The sequence below is a fragment of the Lissotriton helveticus genome, chromosome 1_1 (assembly GCF_964261635.1).
Source record: "Lissotriton helveticus chromosome 1_1, aLisHel1.1, whole genome shotgun sequence".
NCBI lineage: Eukaryota > Metazoa > Chordata > Amphibia > Caudata > Salamandridae > Lissotriton > Lissotriton helveticus.
Genome location: NC_136057.1, coordinates 902,071,548 through 902,086,805, shown reverse-complemented (window position 1 = coordinate 902,086,805; position 15,258 = coordinate 902,071,548). Strand labels below are relative to the sequence as shown.

Below are 15,258 nucleotides of genomic sequence, written 5' to 3'. Positions count from 1 at the left end.
GTTTTTCCAATCATTTTTTTGCAGGTATGACTTCCACACTAAGTATCAAACTGGCACTACTCAGATGAAGGAGTATAAACTGTGCTGTAAGAGGTGTTGAGGCACCGAGAAAAAAAACAATTCTTTCAACAAGTAAAACTATCAGGATTTAAGAAAATGCTTTTTTTTTTTTTAATTAAAAGAAATAAGAAACTTCATAAGCGACTGTCCCTTTAAATTAATAAGTATTTCCAAAAACAAAAATTATTTCAAAACAATGTAATTTTTGCATTTTATTAAGTCTTACAAAGATATGTACGCGTTCCTTAATGTTTCTTCTGGGGCTTTTGGTCGATAGAGGCAACATTAAACATAAACACGTGGAAAGTCACAACTAAATCCACACAATACAAAAATAGACAACTTTCGAAACTGAATAACACATTACAAATAGTTTAGAAGGTGCAAACAGAGAATATCAGGACAAAAAATTGAGATAGTTCAGTTTATCAGCATCAAACACTAACAGAAAAATACTGAATTCATTGTAGGATTTTGTTCTTGCAGAGCTCTGCCCTTACCCAATCATGATATGCTTTAGAGATGTTACGGTGTTAGACAGTGGTCTATGTTGTCAAGAGTAGATGGTGAAAACCATAGACTGTCTACGTTTGACAGGTCTCATCTGCCATTAAACTTTAGGAACACATATGACCATCTTCTCAAATGAATCATCTTGACTTTTAAGTATTTTTTGAAAAGTCATCATTTTTGGGGTTGTTCTCCACCATCTTTCTCTGTTGTTCGATTGTAGTAAAAAGGATTATCCATCCAATGTGAAATGCCACCATGGCTGCAAGTACATCCCAGAGCAGGGATGCCCCACAGTGGCTCACAAGGGCTGTAGCCATGCCTTGTTTTCTGGATAAATATTGACTAAGTTTGTGATTGCCAATTACCTTCTTTATACGTTTAGTTAAATGCCTTTGATGTTAAGGTTGTTTCTCCAAAAAGATGTGCACACCTCCTGCAACCCATTAAAGTGTCAAATTTGGTCAGAATTAAATTAGATAAGATGGGACTTAAATTCAAACAATGGGTGTCTGCCTTAGATACATAACTTGTTTGGTTTAAAGCGTGAATTAATCTAGAGTTCTGATACCCAGGACCATATACTTGTCCTACGTTGTTTTTCTCACTATGCTAGTCTAGACAGAGACCAGCCAAAGGCAAATCACTCTTGGTCTTGCTGCTATAGGCCCAGCCCAAACTGCCAGACCAATCCCCTCCCTCTAAGGGAACCCGAGTAGTCTTAGATCAGTTTCGGCCTTGTTGGGAAGGTGCTGCTTGAGTCGAGTGGTACAGCACACAAGGACCCACGTCTTAGTATACCCTGTTGGACTTATGGCATCGCACAGAGAAAAACAAAAAGAGATGTTTGGCCTGTATGTTTGTGATATTTCTATAGTGCAGACTTGACCAGAAGTCAGCGGAGCATTGTAAAAGGACAATGACAAGCATAAAGTAAGTGAGTGATTAGAGAGGAATGCTTGAATTTACCTCAGCCACTGGCAATTACTTAGCCGAAAGTCTCTAGCTACACATCACTGATTAAGGCTTAAGCAGGCTGAAACCAATTTGACATTTTGGGTCGGATCATCTACTGGCACAGAAGGTGATAAATGATACACTGGAATGCAGTTCTGGGCAATTGCCAGTGGCTAAGATTAATTTGCTTTTGCTCAATTGTTTGGGCATGGTACCAAGAAAATCTACACCTATTCGCGCAATATTTTGGTAACCTATATTTAGGACACAGTATTTCTAAATAATGTATGTGTAGTAATAATATTCCTACATGCAACCATTGTGTTTGTTCCATTAAAATTGATACTAAGCCAGCTAACAAGAGGGCTGTTTAGTGCAATGAAATAATCATGATTTTTTTTCAAGGTGTTCATGGTAAACTATCTGATGCTTTTTATTTCTCCTTCTCTTTTCTTGCCAGGCTTTCCTTTTGTGATCGCAAATAACAAGAAATCCGTGTAGATTTAATTTATTCTTATTGGGAAAAGGTAATTGTTAATTAGCATTTGTACAGCACAGAGTGATAGGCAAAGTGGGACCTACTCCAGTCATCCTTAACATGGATAGGATATGTTAGAATATACTTTTATTGCGTGTTCTTAGTAATGTATCTTGCTGTTAATTTATTTATTGAGTTTTAATATAATACAAACGTGTTTCCAATAAAAGAGATGGTTCTCTTTACATTTCTTTCATCCCAGTTATAAGATTTGTTTATGTTTTCATGCATTGTTTTATTTGGGTTGGAAACACTGGCTGATGGCTGATTTGTGGTTTGCGGAACAAAATGGAGGAGTACTACCCGATGAGGGTATGTGAAGGCTCTTGTCTGAACTCAGGAAGAATTGTTCCTTTGTTAGGAAACCCCTCACTCACCACCTAGTGGTGACTTGCTTCATCATCGGGGCCCACCCAAGTGGCCTAGTGTCACTTGGGTGTGCTTCAACACCTGCAACTGCAGTGGAGCTGGTAGTGAAGTGTGGGGTGCAAACAAAAAAGAGTGTGAGTGTTAAAAATTGTCCTGGTATTCTTTTGTATAGAGTTTTAATAAAAAAGATACTGGACAAAATTAAAAGATAAGGTTGAGATAGTAGTGGGGAAGTTACGGCCCACTTATCTCTGTTTTATGTGTTGGTCGACATGTTTCTACCATAAGGGGAAAATCCCCGGTATTCCTCAGGACCAAAACAAGGAAGTGGGTGGTATGTGTCCCCTAAAAGACACACCCAGACCTAAATCCTTGGACAGCCAGAAGAAAAATCAGCTTCTGGGACGCACACCTAAAATAGAGGGTGCTTTAAAACAATGCTGTAGCTCAACTCGAGCTGCATCAAGCAGGAGGGGGGCGCTATGCCGGTAACAACATAGTAGTTGTCAGGGCGAGATCAGGCGGTTCACCTACTTCCCCGTGCTCGCTGCTCGGTAGGCCCTACCGAGCAGCGAGCACGGGGAAGTAGGTGAACCGCCTGATCTCGCCCTGACAACTACTATGTTGTTACCGGCATAGCGCCCCCCTCCTGCTTGATGCAGCTCGAGTTGAGCTACAGCATTGTTTTAAAGCACCCTCTATTTTAGGTGTGCGTCCCAGAAGCTGATTTTTCTTCTGGCTGTCCAAGGATTTAGGTCTGGGTGTGTCTTTTAGGGGACACATACCACCCACTTCCTTGTTTTGGTCCTGAGGAATACCGGGGATTTTCCCCTTATGGTAGAAACATGTCGACCAACACATAAAACAGAGATAAGTGGGCCGTAACTTCCCCACTACTATCTCAACCTTATCTTTTAATTTTGTCCAGTATCTTTTTTATTAAAACTCTATACAAAAGAATACCAGGACAATTTTTAACACTCACACTCTTTTTTGTTTGCACCCCACACTTCACTACCAGCTCCACTGCAGTTGCAGGTGTTGAAGCACACCCAAGTGACACTAGGCCACTTGGGTGGGCCCCGATGATGAAGCAAGTCACCACTAGGTGGTGAGTGAGGGGTTTCCTAACAAAGGAACAATTCTTCCTGAGTTCAGACAAGAGCCTTCACATACCCTCATCGGGTAGTACTCCTCCATTTTGTTCTTTTGATCCTTGACCAGGGAATCAGGAGTATTTCCCGTCCGACGTTCACGGACACAACTCCTTACTCTCCTACTTGTTTTCCAAATGATTTGTGGTTTGCTCCACAATATGAAGTTATTTGCACCGACAGATGAATATCACGCGGTCAAGGGCGGGTCTTGTTTTATACCAGTGCCCATCCCACTATAACTGCGACGCTCGAGAGGCTGAGGACTCTGGGTAATGTTGTTTCCTTGGCAGGGAGTGCGAGGATGCTCTTCTGTAGAGGGAAATAATTGTAAAAAACAGTCCACAAAACAGGGCTGATAATTAAGTGCCTTAATATCCATTGGTAAACCAATAGTATCAGAATAGCAGCACACAAAACAAAATACATTGTACTGTATTGTATTTCATTCTTATATAGCGCGAACTGTCACCCTACGGGTATCCTGGCGCTGTAACCTAGACAGATGGAGTCAACAGAGACGGACTTGATTGTTAGTGGGGCGCGTTGCTCTCATTCCTGGGGAATAGCCAGGTCTTCAGGCTCTTTCTGAAGCACAGCAAAGAGCTAGCGTGTCTGATGCTCTGAGGTAGCTCATTCCAGAGGCGTGATGCTACTGTGCCAAAAGCCCTGCCTCCCATCCGAGATTTCTTAAATCTGGTAGTTATTACCAGATTTGCGCTGGAAGAGCGAAGGTGTTTGGTAGGTCTGTACCAGGTAAATCTCTCTTGCATGGATAGAGGGCCAGTATTATGCACAGCTCTGTATACAATGCATAGAGATTTGAAGCTAACTCTATCCATAATGGGCAGCCAGTGGAGATCTCTCAGAGCCGTTGCAGTAGATGAGCTACATTGTCTGTTAAGTGCCAGCTTTGTAGCTATAGATTGGACTCTTCGCAACCCCTGTAAGATATATTGTGAAGCTCCCAGATACACGGAGTTGCAGTAGTCCAGCCTACACAGAATTATGCTCCTCGCCACCTGAGGTCTAGCCTCATTAGGTAGAAGAGAGAGAATCTGGCGAAGCGCTTTTAGCAGAGCAAAGCACACACTTATCGTTTTGTTAGCCTGTGACAGCATTTGAAGATTTTCATCCACCAGGACACCCAGGTTGTGTACTGTTTTGACTGGGGCCAGGGGGTCATCCTTTCGGGGTAAGTCTAAACTCACGTGGTAAGAGCTGTGTCATTTTGGCAGCCGAGCAGTATACCACCTTTGTTTCCCCTCCGTTAAATTGCAAAGAGTTTACTTTGAGCCAGCCAGAGACTCGACGCATACATTCCTGGAAGGTGTTCATTGACACCGCATGCTTCCCTTCCAGGGAAAACACCAATTGGTTGTCGTCGGCATAGTTGATCAGATCTATCCGATAAGATTTTATAATAGGGATCAAGGGGCATAGGTATATATTGAAGAGAAAGAGGCTTATTGCCGAACCCTGTGGCACTCCATGACACATCGGAGACTTGGATGAAGTAAACTGTGTCATGGTTACAACCTGTTGTCTTTCTGATAAATACGATTGCAGCCATTTCAGGGCACGACCTTTCCCACCCAGTCTCTCCAGCCTTCCTATCCGCACTGCATGGCTTACCGTGTCGAATGCGGCCAACATATCCAGCAGCACTAACACAGATGAGTTACCAATGTATGCTCGTATTCGCAGATTGTCCAATACAGTTACCAGAGCTGTTTCCGTCCCATGGCCTGGTCGGAAGCCGAACTGATCCCTATCCAGTAGGTGATTATCTTCAAGGTAGCTCGATAGAGACTTGCTAACAGCCTTTTCCTGATTTTTTTATAGGATAAGGCAGGAGGGATATAGGCCTGAAGTTAGCTGGATTTGTTGGATCCAGAGAGGGCTTCTTGAGCAGGGGAGTGACCACTGCCTGCTTCCATGCCTCTGGGACCACGCTTTCCTCCAAGGATTGACAGCAAATCCATCGCATCCAAGGGAATACTTCTGGCCCATACTCCTTCCAGAACATATGGGAGAGCGGATCTAGGGGAGACCCAGAGGAAACACTTTGAGCGAGACTGTTAAAAAGCTCTTTAGTGAGTGGCTGAAAGCACTCCATTGATTGGAACTGTCAGTCAACCACTCAGTTACTACTATTAAGGCTGGCCTACTAAACTGCAGATCCCTCCCGAGACATGCTGATGACATCTGGATGCTATTGGAGGATTCTGAGTGGGACGCCTTATTCCTTACGGAAACGTGGCTGTCTGAGGAAAATATGGCCTCCATATCACTGGCAGTCCTGCCTGGTTTTAAAATGAGCTTCTCGAATACAGAAAAGGGTAGAAGGGGGGGTGGGGTAGCTATTATTTTTAAAAACAAATTCACATTGGCGTCGTCAACTCCTACCACTATTTCTGGCATAGAGGGACTACTTTTCTGCCTCCAAATTAATCCTCAACTATCCGTAGCCGGTCTGATTATTTACAGACCCCCGGATTGCTCCTCAATAAATACTTGCGAACTCATGGATTTTATAGTCCAAAGCTCTTTGGCTCACTCATATTTTATTGTAGCTGGCGATTTCAATGTTCACGTAGACAGACCGGATTGTCCCCTGGCCATGCAACTTATCTCAACACTGGAAGCGGCGAATCTACCTCAAATCATTTTGGAACCAACGCATAAGGCAGGTCATATGTTGGACCTAATTTTTTCCAACATCATGGACATAACAGCCAAACCCCCACAGCCATTGCTATGGACGGATCACTTTCTAATCCCTTTCTCGTTCTCCCTCCCCCCCAGCACCAAACAAAGGGGAGACGTTCTTATGTACGCAGAAATTGGGACAATATATCAGCAGACTCTCTCTGCCCCGCTCTTGCAGCTACCCCCCTGGCTTTGTCTACGGACGTGAACATTGATGCGGCGGCGCTGAACTGCTGGATTGGTAATACGGTGGATATTATAGCTCCTGCAACAGTCGCTACATCACGTAGAGAATCCCCCTCCGCCCCATGGTTCTCCACTGAGCTGAGGGGAAAAAAAAGCAACTGTAAAAGGCTCGAGCGACTATGGCGGGCAAACTATTGCGACTCAGCAAAAACTTGCTACAAAGAAGCCCTCCGTGATCTCCACCAATCTATAAGAAAAGCGAAAAAGCTATTTTTTGTGTCTTCCATTCAGCAAGCGAAGCAATCTAGCAAAGAAGTTTTTAAGATTGTTCAATCTTTTCTCAAACCTACGGCTATCGAGACTGAAGTCACTCCGTCGGAGAAACTTTGTGAGGACATCTCAGACTTTTTTGATAAAACAATTGTGAAGGTCTATGATACCTTCACTAGTCCCAAGTCCACAGTAATGACGGATATGACTGATATAGTGCTGCCCTCCCCCTCCCTAGCTCAATTTTACCCTATCTCCCTTTCCAAGGCCTTGAAGGAAATACAAAAATGTAAAGCAGGGGCCCCTGATGACCCTTGCCCGCCCAAGCTTTGGACAATGATGTCGGAGGCGATCGCTATACCGCTCTCACACATCTGGAACACTTCCATTGCAACAGGTATATTTCCTGAGTGTTGGAAACACGCCACACTCCTTCCACTGAAAAAGAAGCCTTATCGCGCCCCGGATGATCCACGTAATCTCCGCCCAATCTCCCTACTAGCAGCCCCTGGCAAAATGCTCGAAAAATTGATACAACGTCAATTGAACAGATTTATCGAGGATAAAGAGGTTCTGCATGAAACTCAGTCAGGTTTCAGATCGGGATTCAGCACCTTGACCGCCCTCATTGAAGTGGCTGAGTCGATTAGGTGGTCTCTAGATTCAGGAGCATCAGCTATGCTGGTGCTCCTGGATCTATCAGCCGCATTTGATACGGTGGATCACGGCAGATTGCTGTTACGGCTGAGGGACATAGGTTTGAAAGACAAGGCATTGAGCTGGATACAATCCTATCTTACAGCTCGCACCCAGAAAGTAGCTCTGGGCACCTTTGCCTCAAAACCTAAACACCTCTGGTGTGGCGTCCCTCAGGGGTCGGCTCTCAGCCCATTACTTTTTAATATTTATCTAGCCCCACTTTTCACCCTGATTTCAAAATGGGGAGTTAAGGCAATTTCGTATGCAGATGATACGCAATTAGTCTTCCCCTTTTCTGACGTATCTTTTAGTAAATTGAGGGGCTGTCTTCGAGATGTTGCCAGTTGGATGAATACCAACAAATTAAAATTGAACGCTGGCAAAATGGAGGTCGTCTTTTTTGGCAAACACAATCGCCCCCCCCCCCAGATCTGTGGTGGCCCCCTGAAATGGGTCCACCCCCTCCACCTAGCACCAATGCGAAGAATCTGGGCGTAAGATGGGACAAAGGTCTTTCCTTATCCTCACATATACTACAGATCACATCCGGCTGTCTCTTCAAACTGAGGACCCTTCGAAAGTTCCTTGATCTTTTGCCTGTAGATTGTCGAAAAATGGTAGTCCATGCAACAGTTACATCCAGACTCGACTACGCAAATGGCCTCTATCTCGGCCTACCAAAATACTTAGTACATCGCCTGCAGATCGTGCAGAATGCGGCTGCGAGACTGTTAAAATGCATCCCTTTTAGACAGCATGTCTCTCCGCATCTACACGATCTGCATTGGCTCCCTGTGGCTAGCAGAATAAAGTTTAAAGCTCTAACCTTGGCATTTAGAGCACTAAGGGGGACCTGTCCCAATTACCTAAAACTCAGACTCCCCCGGTATCACCAGGAGAGGTGCCTGCGTTCCAACTCTCTGCTTCAGCTCCTCGTCCCGCGCGCCAAAAAAGCTAGACTTGGAGGCAGGTCCTTTTCGGTTGGCACGGCATTACTCTGGAATGCCCTGCCTGCCGCCATCCAATCTGCCACGACAGAATCCTGTTTCAAGAAGCTACTAAAAACTTGGCTCTTTACCCAGAAAAACTAAGCACTCCCCCTCCTGTGCTCTGCCTAAACAAGAAATGTTCATCTAGCGCCGGGACACCTCCTTGTGAGGTAGCTGTTCGCGCTTTACAAATATCAGTATTATTATTATTATTATTATGTTATTATTATTATTGATATTTCTGCCCAGGGTTCCTCAGCTAATATCTGGGATTGTGTCTCCTGGCTGCTAATATTACCTGGATCAAAGCCTCCAACAATGTTGGCGATCTTTTCATCAAAAAACGCGGCGATTTCATCAGAGTTTCTGAGGTGCAGCCACTTTGTTGCCCGTACAAGCGGGACTGGAGAGATCTCCTATAATATTAAAGAGGGTTTTTGTACTGTTAGGTGCTTGTAGGATTGAGCTGGCATAAAAGAGTGCTTTAGACTTGGCGATGGTCTCCTTATATTAAGTCTGCACTAGTTTCAGTTGTTTCCTTTCTGATTCTAGATGAGATCTTCGCCACCTCCTCTCAGCCTGTCGGCAAGTGTTCCGCATTAATTTCAGCTCCTCGCTAAACCAGGGAGCTGAGGGTTTTCTTCTATTCTTTATTCTATTCATGGGAATATGCCTATCTAAAATATTGGTGATGTGATTACAGTAGGTTTGATAGTTCTTATCCACGGAATCACCTGAAACAAAGAAGGTTTGATTGGAGAATATTAGGTCTGTGCTGTTTTTAGACAGTTTGGCCCAGTCTCTTCCCCTTCAAAAGGTCGCTAAGCAGTTTTTATTGCCCGTGTAGTTGGGTATAGTGATCCTAAAGTGGATTAATGAATGGTCAGTCCAGTTTTGGGGCAGTATATCAATCACCTCCGTCTCTGACTGATTCGCGAACACTAGATCCAGCACGTGTCCTGCTGAATGGGTTGGTTCTTGTACTAACTAGTTTAGGCTAAGGTTCTCACATATATGTCGCAGGTCTCTCAAATGACTCCCTAGGGTCCCATTATCCCATAAGTTAAAGTCTCCTAGAAACATCACTCTGGAGTGTGTCAGAGCCAGAGCAGCAATAGTGTCAAGCAGTGCCTGATACTGAGTGTCTGAGCCTGGAGGTCTATAACAGACCATGCCGGTTAGTAGTCTTCCTTTTGTCTCCTGCAAAGTGAAGCCCAGTAACTCAATCCCAGCAACCTCGTAAACCTGTAGGGGTGCGAGGTTCCATCTTTCTTTGAATACTACCCCGACCCCCCCACCTCTTCCAGAGGCCCTAGGTTTGTGAAATATCTTATATCCTCCTGGACAGTCAAAGCCCAGCTCACCAGAGGAGTTAGTGCTGGTCCAGGTCTCTGTGATGAATAAAACATCCAGGTCCATATCTTCTAACAGACTTGACACTTCCTGATGATGTTCTACCAGCGATCTGCTGTTAATCAGGCCACATATTAAAACAGCACTAGCCTTTGTCAGAGCTACATGATATTCCCCTCCCACTTCCCACTCACCGATACTGAGCATCAGTTCCTTAGAGTATCTTATCCTGCCTTTTTCCAGCCGGGCAGCTTTACTGGCACTAGGCGCGGCCGGTGTGCGGACGGACGCAGACGGGCTTGCATCTGGCGTGCCATTGGCGCGCGCGCGCGCTTGCATTGCTCCTCCTAAATAGGAAGGCAATTGCAGCCACTAGAACGCTGACCAAGATGGCGCTAGAGGACGTGCAGTTTTCCCTGGATCCCGCTGAAATAGCGAAGGTGAAATGAGGAATTTTTTAATATGCGGGTAAGTGATCAATTAATTTTTTTTCTAAGAAATATTTTAAACGATTTAGCATTAATTAAAAAAGTTACATCAGACCCCCCGTTTGTAGCCTCGCAGCAGCAATTAAGGATCAAATGCGAGCGTCTAAAATAGGTGCTTCTTACACCAACAATCAGAGCGTGGCAAAACAGATTACAACAGTGATATGTATCACTAAGGAAGGCACCATTTAACACATAGGCGGGTACCAGTCAAAGGCGGGCAACATGCTGACAAAACCACCCATACTTGGCTGCAGCAAAGGGTCCATGAAGTCTGCCACACAGTGATGTGTGACACAGGGAGGAGGGCAGAAAGGCGACTCACGTCTCAGGTCCCTAGGGCCGCTAGCTGTGACCATGACACCTGCTAAACACGCCAAAGCGAAATGTCTTGGGGTGGTGGGCACGGGTTCATTGTGAGGATGTTGTGATGAGATTGATGTCATTTTCTTGGTGTGCATGTTTACTCTTGCTAATGTTTTACTGTACTGATATTGGCCTCCCTCGGGAGCCGGCTCTCTGTTTCAATGTGACCTGTTGTAACTGATGGAAAACAATACTATTTGCTTATTAACAAAACAAAAAACATAAAGTCCCCTATCATGACTTGCTGGAAAAAGGGTTTCGACAAAAGTCGAATACTGGAAATCGTCATATATGAGTCTAGACTGTGCCTAACAACCACAACAAGATATGGTGGAGTTGGGAGGAGTGCTGAGAGATCGAAGGAAACTCCTGATGTGGTGCCATCCACAGTGACTGACTGTAAGGTACTCAGTGATGAAGCTAAGATGTAAAAGTAGATTTATTTGTATGGTTTCCGATTTCTGATGAAGAATTGCTATGTCTTCTGAACTGATATCTTATAACTGTGTTTGTGCTTATGATGCCAAAAGTTTATTGATTTATTTTGTTGTAGCGTCTGAAAACCGGAAATCTAATATAGAATTTGTATTTTTTTTAATGTAATGAGTTCAAGCTGATGTTTGGATTGGTGTCACTACAACGCATGCTTTTACATCGCATGCCTTTACAACGCGGTTTTTACATCGCATACCATTACAACGCATAATGCTTTTAGGCGCTGGATAGTGAATTATTTAATTTACTATTCCAACTCCAGTCCCCGTGGATAGCAGGGAAGGTGTTGGATAGTATATTAAATACATTCCCTATCCTAGAGCGCCCCCCAGCGCATTGCGTTGTAATGGTTTGCGTTGTAATGGTTGCGATGTAATGGTAGTGCGTTGTAAAAAATTCGTTGTAAGTGATGTTCCCCTGATGTTTGCTTGTGGCACTTGTTAATCACAGAGTGACTTGTTGTTGTGTTGGATCAGTAATACTTCTGGTGATTGCCTTAACTCTGTGTGAACCTATCCACTGAACTCTGAGATTGACAATGTGACCAACTACATCTGCGTGGTGCCTTTGAAAGACCTGCGACTGGGGCTGAGCAAGGTGCAAGTGTCGGAGGAGGAGGCGCACAACCTCACAGACGGCTTCAGCCTGCCAGCATTAAAGGTAATCCACATCATCCAATTAATCAGACAGCTGGCTCCTTGGAAGTGATGGTGAGGATGCCAATCCCACATTTAGTCTGTTTCCAACATGTTTATGCTTTGAGTTCAATTCCCAAACGTTGCCACATTTATGGAAACTGTGATCTCACATATACTTATGTATTTCTGACAAGAGCATACAGTTCTGATTCCTTGATTGATCCTACTTGCCTCTTCATGTTGTAAATTGCCCTTCATAATTTTGTCTGGTGTACTTCTACACAATGGATCTTGCTGTGGTTAAGAAGACCCGACTCCAAGCCATGTCACATGGAGAATTAATTATATAATAAGGAATTAGGACCTTTCCGAGTGATTTGCAGGGTCCCTAAAGTTAAGGTCTCACCTTGAAGATAGAGTCTGTTTGGTGGCTGTAGGACCCAGTTAGTTGGAGCATTCTTTGCTCCCATTTTCCTTGGGTGCCAGAGACCCTTGCTGGTCACTGCATCGACCGCAGAGGCTTTTTTTTAATGAAACTTTATACTGTCTTTTTACTGTGGTTGCTACTCTCTACATTTTGTTTTTCTTGGTGCTCTAGTTTATTATCCCAGATAGGAACTATAACGTTAGTTTATCCTGAGGTGCCTGGTTCCCTGCTCTAGGTGTCGTTGGGCGTTGCTGTATACCAGACCCTTCACACTCCATTTAGCACCGCTTCAGCCTTACAGACTTCATACAGATCTTTGCCAAAGGAGGGGAAATTTCCTTAATGACAAATATCTCGGAGGTTTTTCCGAAGGCCATCCTGCCTTTCGTGGTAACCCTCTAGAAGGACGAGTTTGCTGCTGTATTGTTTCACTTCCCAACGTCTACCTATAATTCTTCAGTGATATTTAACACTCCCACAGTTATAAGTTGGAGAACTTGCCATTACATTTTCTTATTACTGCTTTTGAGCTTTGTTAAAACTCGGTAAGCAGTTAACGTCTGTTCTAGAGTCCACTAAATCCAATATGAAGTCGTTATTTGCGATCTTCAGAAAAAGTATTGGCTACTCAACAACTTAATGTGCCTTCTCTAAAGATTTGTTTGTAACCTGAAGTTCAAATATTCAAGTCCCGAGGCTAACTCTACCTTGCACTATTCCAAGGTGGATAAAAGAAAATACCATTGTCTTGAGTCATTGTAACCCATTTTATTAGCCCCAGTATAGTAGTAATTTCTGAATCCAGTTTGAACTGTGTGATTGGTTCAGGTTGGTTACTATTATCAAATAATTTGGCTGCAGAAGGGTGTGCCTTCTGTTTGCCCATCACATTTTTAACAGCTCATCTGGGAGTCTTTAATTTTTTTATGGTGAGAAAGCATACTATGAAAATGAGTTTCTTCTGCTCGGCACAACTGCCATTCATCCAGTTTTATCCAGGCTGGGTGAGTGATTCATACTACAGCCACTAAAGGCAAAAATTCTTTAATGTTTTGGTTAATTAAAACCATAACAATTTTACTTTTAAATTACACAGATCTAATTAACTGCCTTATCAAATAAGATGCATAAGTGTTAAATAAATTGTAACAGCGCCGTGTGATGTCACTTGATAAAATAATTTACTGATGGCAACTTCAAAGACAAAATAATTTACTGATGGCAACTTCAAAGACATCTGCTTGTTTGAATGAAATAAACAGTTTCGATTGAAAAATAAGACAACAAGTAAGAAGCTACATAAAGTGCAACAATGCTAACAACGTCCCTCTAAAATCACTACCTTAGCTGGACACAACTATTCATATTAGTACGGGAAAATGGTTACCTTGATGCAAACTAATTTTGGCCCACACCATTGACAGAATAGCCAAGACTGACCCAGTTGTGTTCTCAGCTAGCAGCCTGTTACATCCCTTCAGTATTCCATATGTGCAATCATCATGCAATGCGTCTCATAATCCAAGAGAGTTTAGATAAGTGCCAGATAGGATTTTAAATAGACTTGCAGGCACTGGTTGTACTTAGTTCAGGATTTAAGCAGTACGGCCTTTCCATAATCTGATCAGTTTGCAATTCAACTGTGGGTCAGTTGGATTAGGACTTTCTATTATCGTTTCTCTGCATGTACGAATGCCTCTGGCGTTAAAACTCAGTTTTAATAAAATGGTGCGTGGTATGTATAAATGGGGTTTGTACAAACCAGGTGTATAAAGTCCTCTTTCTTAGCACCACAAAGTTTACATGTTGTTGGACCTTTTTATTTCCAAGTGTGGTTGACAACCCAGCACTGGCAATTGGCCAAATCGAATGGCCAGCAATTTTCGCTTAATTTGTGGAGGGAATGACAGACTTAAATACAGGGCTGGTTTCAAGCTATCATAGAATTCAAGCATCATCCAAGCGTGAGATTGACGATTGGAACCATTTTTTATCTATCATATACGTGTGCATTTTTGCAGCTTTATTCACCGCTTGTTTGAAAGTCAGAAAGAGCAGGTTCTTAATCCAGAGTTCTATTAGGTTTGTTGATTTTTTAGGGTTGTCCATTTTTGAGGTATATGGGTATTTATGATAAGTAGATTGAGGATCTTTTTGCAAGGCTTTCCATAATGATATGTTTAGTAAGCTTTCTTGATCTGACTTTATTTTATACCAGCACTTTATTGTAGTGTACGTTCTCCCCAATATTTGATTTGCAAGCCCGAAACTCTAGTCAAACTTATGCCGGGGATGTCATTTGGGGAAGACTGAACACCTGCTTAAAAGCGCTAACCTAGCGCTAGTCCAAGAGAGCTGCATCCTGGCCTCACACGGCAACCCTAGCATATGCCACGGTACCTAACAGTTTAGCCGCTATTACTCTGAGAAGTGGCTTAAAAGAGAAACCATCCAATTTCTTTGCCAGAGTGTGGAAAGGAAAATTAATGCATTCAGTTTCTTTGACATATACTGTTTTTGCTCAGAGAAGTTTGCGCTGTTGTCTAGCAAGTATTTCTAGCTGTTGACCTATTTGTCTCATCCAACAGATTTTGGCTGGGGTCCCGGGTCGATTGGTGATAGTCATTATTTTACTTTCTGTTGTATTGATCTCAGGCCGTGCAACGTGCAGTGTACTGGCTGCGAGCGTAGGCTGTGAGCTGCATGCCGGGGGGCCTGGAAGGGCAGACGGGAGGTTTGGGTCTTCAGGTATTAGATTTAGGTGGCCGGGGGGCTGGACTGCTGATATTTCGCAGTGCTTGAAGTCGTGCTGAGTTGCTGTGGCGTGTGACTCGTAGCAAAAAGAGTACTTAATAACTTAACATAGCGACTAGGGTGACACATTTGGTGAGGTCAATTCAATTTTCATTACTTGATAAATGAATCCTTGAGGGACTCTTGTTCATTTCCCAAGCTTTGCAAACCACAAATAGACATCTTAGAGGTCAGCTCGTGGACCATAACGCTACTGATATCTGGTGAGCAAATGGGCGTTTAGACATCTATAC

At 43.4% G+C, this 15,258-nt stretch overlaps 1 protein-coding gene across 3 annotated transcripts in view; it reads left to right on the top strand.

Annotated features, from left to right (window-relative positions):
- VEZT (vezatin, adherens junctions transmembrane protein) overlaps positions 1-15,258 on the top strand; it is a 280,161-nt gene that overhangs the window by 190,605 nt on the left and 74,298 nt on the right. For all 3 annotated transcript variants that reach the window (XM_078675941.1, XM_078675933.1, XM_078675924.1), the window contains one exon: positions 11,659-11,806. In XM_078675941.1, coding sequence (XP_078532067.1) covers positions 11,659-11,806 — 148 coding nt within the window. The remainder of the gene's footprint in view (positions 1-11,658; positions 11,807-15,258) is intronic.